Raw genomic sequence first — 9,298 nt, 5'->3', positions numbered from 1 at the left:
GGAGGCGTATATCGCTTTTCATTTCAGGATATTCCCTGTTCTTAACAATAAAAAAAGTTTACAACTTGAGAGACAAAGTTTAATAGAAAAATATATGCGTTAACTTGAAAGTTTATGACTTATGATCAAGGAAATAGATTGACAAATAAAAACTTCAGTCATTACCAGACAGGCACATCCCTTCAATAGATTGTTAAAACTAACTGTTTAAGTTTGAAACTGATGCTGGAACTTGTGTAATTCTAATCATTTTAGGTCCTAATTTCTCCCTGAATAACAGAACCTCCTTTTTGCTTTTAGGCAGACAAATAATATGAAACTTTAGGTGATTTAGAAAGCCTTGCAACCAAAAAAAAAAAATGGAAGTCCTGCATTCAAAAGGAAAGATCAATCAAATGCTTCTTTAACTTTCAATTTTTCTTTCTTTAAAATTTGGGTACAATTGCTAAAAAGCCAATTCTTGTTTCAGGTGACGTGCCCAGAGTTAATGGTCAACTTGCTGTTGCACGTGCATTCGGGGATCAAAGTCTTAAAGCACATTTAAGTTCAGAGCCTGATGTAAGACATGTGCCAATAGACCCAAGTATCGAATTTTTAATATTGGCAAGTGATGGATTGTGGAAGGTCAGTTGTTATCGTAGCATATGGACATCTCTTTGTCATCCTTCTGCTTGATCTTCATCCTATATTACACATCTTGGCTAATCCATTGAATGCAGGCTTAAAGGTTTCAAGTTTTTCCTCAAGTATGGACCTGACCTGAAATTCTCAATGACCAGCATTATTTTTAACATCTGTGTGGCACTATGATTAAACCATGTGGTTCAAAGCAATAAGCTAGCCATCACCTTTACTTCCTGTATATGGTTGATGGATGGGCCCACTGGGAAGTATATCGTGTGCTAGCCAATAATGTAGAGGATTTATGAGAATTGAGTTGAAAGATTTTGCCTTACTTATGATGTAAGGCAAGGTCTTTGTGCCCAATTCTTGAAACCTTTTTTTACATTGAATTTACGCTTGACCGGACTCTCAAATTGCTAAAGAGGGACCAGCATTTTACAAATCTTATTAACCACAGAATTTAGCAAGCAGTGCCAAGACACTTAAATTTCTGTTTATCACCTCTGGCACAGAAGAACTATTCTTGATTGTGATAAAATGTTGATTCCTTTTGGCTATAGGTGTAACTTTACAGTAATTTGGTACATTGCATATTTTTAATTGTTTAAGAAAGCAATTGTGCACTACAGGAAAGTATATGACAATATTTCATATGAAGGTCATGACCCCTGTTTTAGGGGTGAGGTTTTGAATCCTTTTGTTTACATATTAATGGCATTACCTCTATGAAAATTGCATAAAAAGCAGTGTTGGTTTTGTCTTTGCCCCATCTATGCAGCGCCTGGATGGACATATAAGGAGATGGTGTTTTATGATATATGATATTACATTTGGTTGAAAGATTGTAGTACAATGACTGGTTTGATTTGTCAGCAGGTTATGAAGAATCAAGAGGCAGTTGATCTTGTGAAACCCATAAAAGATCCTCAGGCAGCAGCGAAACGACTAACAACTGAAGCATTGGCAAGAAAGAGTAAAGATGACATATCTTGCATTGTTATTCGTTTTGGACAATGATGCCAAGAGCTCACAGGGATTACCTCATAAACTTGCTGCTGGCTGAATGATTTGTCTAGAAGATGAAAATGGTAGCAGAATTTGAGTCAGAAAACTGTTATGTATGTAGTAGCTTTCTGTATTGAGAGCAGTCGACATAAATGGTAGTGTGATGCTTTTTTTTTTTTCCCTTTTTCTTGTTTTTCTGGTGCCACAAGGAGGAAAATTTGCTATGTAATCGTATCAGCCACTTGCTTGCGTTTAATTGTTGTGGGGGCGGGGTGTGATTAATGAGGGTACCCTGTGCATTAGTATGATTTGGAAAAAGAAAATATTGATTCTAATTGTGTGTATACGCTGTGGGGTGTGGATGTGTATAATATAATATAGAATGAATGCAACTCCATGCAATATTGTCAAATATCCGGTGGAACAGAAGTGCCTCTTGTGAAACATACACAACCGCATAAATAGCTAAGGATTTACCTCTGTAGTTAATTTCCACGTTGATGAATTGTTGTACGAGAATTATGATTCTCGCCTCTCAATTTAATACTTACACTCGTGAAGCTGTGAAGAATTTGTATAATGCGATGCAGTCAGGCTGTATTGAGCGTGCAACATTTAGTAATCAACATTAAAGTTTCAGACCAACACAATACGATATACTGAGTGTTACGTTTTACAAATCTGTTTAGTTAGGAAAGTGTCCAAATAGAGAGATACAAGGAAAAGTTAATCCCTTGTGTATACTAATAATTATTAGTCAATAGCCACATAATATACCGAAGAGTTAATGAAATTTTCCAAACAGTATTGATACAATGGTTTTAACAACAGAAATCACCACTTCGGCCTAGGCCGAAGTGGTGGGCTGCTGCCCTCACAATGCTTGTGAGGGCAGCGGTTCTAGCCCCCACAAAAGCATTGTGGGGGCTAAATGTTTTTTATATTTAAAAATCTTTCTTCTTTGTGAAATACAAGTGGAGTATGGATATCTCTCTCCTGTGAGGGGTTATTTGTCTGAGCATATACTTCATAGAATTCAGTGTAATATCTCTGTTATAATAAACAGTTGTTGTAAATATCTGTGTAATACAATAATACGATGATTAATCAGTATTCAAAAAAAAAAAACAACAGCATTCTAATCAGTATTCAAAAAAAAAAAACAACAGCAATCAAATTAGATTAAGACAATCATGCAGGCCACGAAAGCAGCTTTTAACATCTCAATTGGAATGGTTCGTTCATATAATGAATAATGAAATAAAATATTTAATGCAGTGATTAGTGATTATTGCTGGCAACTAGAAGTTTGAAAAATGGGAGTTGAACTATTTCCCACCCTGGCGAGCCTCCGCGTGTCGGTTGGGAATATGGGTATCCCCACTCTCGCTCCCATCTCGCACGTCTGTCTGTCTATCTATTCGAATCAATTCAACCGGCCCCGCTCCCTTGGGTCTACATCTACTAATGATGAGATAGATCTATGATCTTTTTAGCTGGACAGAACTCGTTGCAACATATATTATTATTAGTCATTATTATGCCAGTTTGGAAGATCAGATAATCACTCCAGGAATTCAATCCTTCACCAGTAATTAATACTAAGCGATCATGAACAGTTTAGTAATTGCTTCGAATACCAGTAATATTTATTATTAGTTTCGAATACCAGCAATATTTATTATTAGTCAGTCAGGCAGTAAATAAAGCATTCATGAAAATTTGCATCTTAACCACTCAAATAAACTTCTATCAACATTAACCATAAAAAAGCCTTTGAGACTAAAATACTCATTTCTCCCCCAACAATCTCTCTTTCTCCCATCTCTCCCAAATCGAAGAACCTCCCATCGTCGGCGGCCGTCGCTGGGCAACAGCAGTGATCTTCCTGACAAGGCTTGGCCTCAATCTAGAGATCGTGATCCTTGGATGCCTGCGGAAGGCACGAAGATGAAGACCAGACCATGGCCTGGACGCTGGCCCTTGTATGGGGTGATGGAGAAGGTGAAAGATGTTTCAAATGATCTAACGGTTGATGAGTTTGTATGTTTTAAGGGGATCTTAGCATGTTAGAGAGCTCTTCCAATAGAGAAGGTGGTATCTTGGGTGAGTGAAATGGCACCGGAATCCAGTTTTGTGTTGCCATAAAGCAACAGTTTTGAAGTGTTGAACCTGGAGATCGTGATCCTTAAGCATCTGGTACACATTGCCTGACAGGACAACCATTTTTGGTGCCTGTCGCACCAAGCTTCGAAAACAGGTCAGCTTGTATCGCATCCTCTTTTCTGTCATTGCTGAACCCTTTTTGAGATCATTTAGCGCAACTGCAACTCTGTAAACATGCATTTGTTATTCCAGATATTTGTGCATGTAATCCCTGGGGTTTATACAGCAACAGAAAATACATGCAATCAGTCACTGTACCACCACCGTTTCCCGATTGCTTGTGGACAATAAAATATATACATCCAGCAAGAATTCATATGCTCACCAGAGATAATCTGATGAAGATGACAAGGATGAATCAAACAAAGAAACCCGTCGCCTCTTATTGGAAAGTTTGGCTCCTAGAAGAAACTCCTCTGTAGCCGAAAATTTACAGCTCGTGAGCAAGCAATCAATACTCTCATGGCATATTTTATCTTCTGCAGATGTTGCTGTTATAGCTGTTGCATAAGGACAAAATTGCGAGAAACTTTCAACATTCAGGTGCCTTCTTCCCCATTTTAGGTGAATTCTGAGGCCTCGATTATGATGATTAAAAATGAAAGAACCTCTCGACTTAAATCTATTTTGCAAGGCGGTTCGTGCGATGACTTCTTAACTCATCTCATGTGTTGCTATTGTGCGATGGTTCAAGAATGGCGTGAGCTTGAACTCAGAGGGTTTAGACTAACATGAAACTTGACAATTTGTCAATTTTCGAATGAAAAATGATTTGAATGCGGCAAAAATTCAACAACTTTTAAAACAATTTTACGCTTGCAAATGATTTTGAAGTTCTTGATGAGTAAGTTAATAAATTGCAAGTTTCGCATTTAAGATCCAATTGTTATTTACTTGGTAAGAAACAAGCTAATCTGTCCATAATCGTTAGCACAGGCAATTAATGCATGGGTATGAATCCATTGTTTTACCGCAATAATAATAACGTTTAATAATTTCTTTATACTGCCTGCAGCTCAAGAATTTTCTGTCATGATACATTGAACTTTTTCATTTTTTTTAAATAAATAAATCCAAGTTAAAACGTATTGCACTTGCCTTCAAACCCTCTGAGACTAACATGAAATCGCGAGGGGCCTCTTACACATAAAGTTCGTTCAACACATATAATATTGGAAAGTGAAAATTGGGTTCAACTGGCTATGGGCTCACGTCATACATAATTCTCAAGTTTTTTTTTTTTAAATTGGTGCATGTCGCACCAAGCAAGGTGCGACAGGCTTGGTGCGACAGGTGTCTGTCACCAGATTCATCCACGATTCAGATTCACCCACGATTCAGTTCAGTAAGTTTAGAAAATAACTCATACCACTAAGTGATGCTGATTAGTGTTGGATTCGGATATATTATGATCGGATTTCACTTTTACCGTTGTCTTTTGCCGTCGCCGTTGGTTGATGATTAAGCTGCGTTTGGTTTGACGATACGGGAGAAAAATTGTTGTTTTTGGTCTGTAAAGAAGGGTAATTTAGAGAGAAAAGCTTGTGTTTGACTAATGTTGATAGAAAAAAATTGAGAATGTTAGTTGTGAAAATAACAAAATATTCATGGTTATTTTCGTAAATTTCCCATTATATTATGCGTGCATGTTTTCTGAAACATTAATTTTGACTCTCCGATAGTGTGATAGTGTGATGACTTGTCAGCTAATATTACACATTAAGATAATTTAATTTTACAAGTTTGCAACTTATGTTTGTGAGAGTTGGCAGTCGAAGTGCAAATGAATGGACAGAGACAAACTGGCAATAGAGACTTTAAATTAATGTCTCATTGAGAAATCTAAACTCATTGTATTCAGGACCTATTGCCTGATGAAATACTCAACCCAATGTTTAGGAAAATTTATCAGAATAATCGATGGATTATCAAATTATTAATTAATAGTCGTACAAAACTTTTAGTTTACATGTGATAGGGATCCAATACAAAAGCAAATATAACCGATTACGATGATGAGGAAGTATTTATGTGTTTTATTCATTAGGGAACATAAAAACATAATAAAAAAACTCTTCTAATTTTATTTTTTAAATGCTCATTTGCGTGACAAATAAAAAAATAAAAAATAAATTCAAAAGATTCTTTAAAAGTAAATTTATATTATTTTAATCAAAATTTTCTTATAATTATAATTTATTATAATTATAATACTTCTCTCTGTTTAAAAATAATAAAATAAAAAAGTAATTGAATACTAAATTAAAGGTTGCTAAAGATTATGGAAACAAAATTTTCTAAATAAGATAGTATTTCTTCTCTCTTCAATATTGAAGTGAGAGAAGAATCTTATTGGAATAGTTTTTTTTTTAATTTTTTTTATTGATGCGGCTTTTAAAGAAGATGTCAAATCTTATTTTAAGAACCTGCTGCTGACGCTCTATCAGAAGCAAGCAACTCCTTAATCAGATAATTAATTAAATAAATAATATGCTTGATTAACAAAAACACACCATTAAAGTGGAAGTGGAACCAAATCCAAACAGTTGCTGTATGTAATAGACCGGGTTATGCTTATGCCTCCCACCACCAAAACAAGTGATTGTTGCTTTCGGGAAAAAAATGAATATGAAATACATTTAATGATCAATTAAACAGAATTAGTGATAGGGGATTACCGGGGGAGGAGGAGATGCATATGAGACTCCTATAATAGGTGGCAATGGCGTGTTATCATAAGGAGAAGGTGGAGGCGTTGGTGGTGATGGCGAGGGTGGTGGTGGGACTGCATATGAATGGTAGGTAGGTGATGGTGGAGTTTGGTGATGCCATGAAGGTGGATTATGATGATGACTCGGTGGTATTATGTCACAACCACTTGGAGGTGGCGATGCATGATAATATTCAGGAGCTGGAGGTGGATTTCCTTTCTTTGGTGGGTAATACTCTACTGGCGCTCCTGGAGTTGCTGGAGCTACCGGGTTTTCATCTCTCGCTGGAGGTGGAGGGGGCGAGTAAGCAAAATAACTTGGGGCAGGAACCTCGGCAGACTCTCCAGGTGGCGGTGGTGGTGCCATATGTTGTTGATAAGGTGGTGGGTAGTACTCAACAGGCGGTGGTGGCGGAGGTGATTGTTTAGGTACGTAATAAAACCGCGGTGGAGGTGGCGGTGCATAATGTGTACTTGGGGATACTTTCTTTGTAGGTGGGGGCGGAGTATTATGGTAATGACTTGGTGGTGGAGGAACATGTTTGGGGCTGGGGGAGACATTGTACACAGGAGGCGGCGGTGGTGGAAGATGCGTTCTTGGTGACTCCTTATGAGTTGGAGGTGGCGGTGACGGTGGTGAATGGAATGATTTTGGAGGAGAATTAGCTGGTGGTGGTGGAGTAGGATGTGATCTTGTTGAAGGTGATGACTTTGAAGTAGGAGGCGGTGGTGGGGATGGTCTAATAAATGGTCCAGGAGAATTGGCTGGACGTGGTGCCGGTACTGGCTTTACAACAGGAGGTTTTCTCTTTGGTGGTGGTGATGATGATGACGGAGGTGACGATCTTGGGCTTGTCGCAGGTGCTGGTGACCCACCCCAGCCCGAGCCCCCGCCACCGCCACCGCCGCCACATTGCATCTTACTGCAGTCCGCAGGACGCGCAGCCTCCGAAGAGCATTCTTTGGAAGAACGCTGGTCCGCCTTGCCAGGAATGCAATTCTTGGTTCCATTGCTGACCATCATCCTTCCTCCTCCTCCAGCAGCGGCGGTACAACTTGGTGGTTCTCCCGTGAAATAGTTGAATGAGTAGGTGAAGTTCTGCAAGTTTGGAAGCTGGCACACGCTGGATGGTATAACTCCTGTGAATCTGTTGTGAGCGACGTTCAGCTGTTCCAAGCTCTTCATATTGCCAATGCTCGATGGTAGCGAACCCTGAAGATGATTGAAGCTCACGTCAAACACTGTCAGATTCTTAAGCATTCCAATCTGAGGAGGCAAACATCCCGTCAGATTATCATTCATGAGAATGATTTCGTTTAATGTTTTTCCCATCTTTCCAATGCTACCGGGAATACAACCCCCAAGATCGTTGTTGGCAAACACCAACACAGAAACAGGAGAGTTCCCAAGATTCTCTGGGATTCCAAACTGGAACCTGTTGTCGTTGAGGAAAATGGCATCTAGATCCTTGTCAAACAGCTTCGACGGAACCGAACCTTCAAACTCGTTGAATCGAAGGTCCAAGTACTTGAGTTTTGGAAGAGAAAGAAACACTTTGGGAAAGTTGCCAACAAAGCGATTGTTACTAAGATCGACCTCGTACAGCAGCTTCAGGCGGCGGAAAGTTGTGGGCACAACTCCGCAGAATCTGTTGGAGTTGATATGGAAGATAGCAAGATCTGTGAGTCTGCCGATTTCTGGCGGAAGATAGCCAGCAATATCTGCATGGTTGAGGTCAATGCTAGCAACAACCCTGAGAGAAGGTGAATTGAATGGAGATCTTGCGCAGAATACTCCCATGTAGGAGCATACATCTGACCCATTCCAGTTGGCTGTAAAGTTAAATGGGTCTGAAAATATGGCTGCTTTCCAAGCTTGCAAAGCAATGTAAGCTTCGCGTAGTCTCGGATTTTCGAATCTGAGATTTGGATCTACTACTATTTCTAACTCTTCATCTTCATGGGAAGGGAATGGGGAAGCGGCCAAGCAGATCCGGAATAAGAAGAACGATGAGGTTGAGGAAAGCAAGAGAAGAGTCAAGAATAGACGAGGAAAAGACATTATTGGTTTTGTGGTGTGATAATAAGAAATGGCAGCAGGCAGAGCCAGAAAGAAGAAACTCGCATGAAGAAGCTAGTAGGACTAGGAGAGTTTTTTTTTCCTCATGAAATAGTAATAATACCATGGAGAGAGTTTGCCTTTGTCATCTCCATCTCTGTATGCTTTCTTTTATAAGCCCTTCTTTTTTTCCCTAGCTAGCTTTGCCGGTGGCTTCTTTAGTTTGTTTATTTATTTATTTTTACGTCACTCACTCCCTGGGTTTTGTCCATTTGTTTGTTTATAGTTTTTACCCTCGGTTTTGACGCAAAATGACATTGAACCTGCTTAGGGCATTCATTTGAAAATTTTAATAATGACATGATGGCACGTCTAGTTGGAGATTTAAAATAAAAGAACAAAACCTCATTGAGAGAGTCATTGTTGATGATGATTATTCAGCTTTTGCAATCATCAATTTGAATTTGAGAACGTGTCAGCCACCGCCTTGATCTGTTAACCCAGTTAATTGACCTAAGTTGGATCCTCTGATTCATACAAGTTAAAAAAGTTGAAAGTGTATTTTGTCACTTGAAAATCACCGCATACTATTATACATTTTCTGATTATATATGCTATTTACAATGCTAAAACGAAGCAGATCCGCAGGCAACTGTAATCAAAGCGGCATGGCAGGTTATTATTTATTTAATTATTTGTACATAGGAAAAAGGGCATACATGCCTGATGCTTCA

General features: G+C 38.7%; 2 protein-coding genes across 2 annotated transcripts in view; one reads left to right on the top strand and one right to left on the bottom strand.

Moving 5' to 3' along the window:
- LOC18053787 (probable protein phosphatase 2C 44) overlaps positions 1-2,041 on the top strand; it is a 4,799-nt gene extending 2,758 nt beyond the window's left edge. The window contains exons 4-5 of the mRNA XM_006453676.2: positions 470-624; positions 1,501-2,041. Of these exons, the coding sequence (XP_006453739.2) occupies positions 470-624; positions 1,501-1,641 (296 nt within the window). The 3' untranslated portion in view covers positions 1,642-2,041. The remainder of the gene's footprint in view (positions 1-469; positions 625-1,500) is intronic.
- Positions 2,042-6,187: 4,146 nt separating this feature from the next.
- Positions 6,188-8,771, bottom strand: LOC18053784 (leucine-rich repeat extensin-like protein 2). The gene has a single exon (XM_006453672.2). The coding sequence runs from the start codon at positions 8,565-8,567 to the stop codon at positions 6,456-6,458; it is 2,112 nt and encodes a 703-aa protein (XP_006453735.2). The 5' UTR covers positions 8,568-8,771; the 3' UTR covers positions 6,188-6,455.
- Positions 8,772-9,298: the final 527 nt, after the last annotated feature.

This window comes from Citrus clementina, unplaced genomic scaffold (assembly GCF_000493195.1).
Source record: "Citrus clementina cultivar Clemenules unplaced genomic scaffold, Citrus_clementina_v1.0 scaffold_1, whole genome shotgun sequence".
Lineage (NCBI taxonomy): Eukaryota > Viridiplantae > Streptophyta > Magnoliopsida > Sapindales > Rutaceae > Citrus > Citrus x clementina.
Note: the sequence above shows the minus strand (reverse complement) of the source record. Positions and strands in the feature narration are given on the sequence as shown.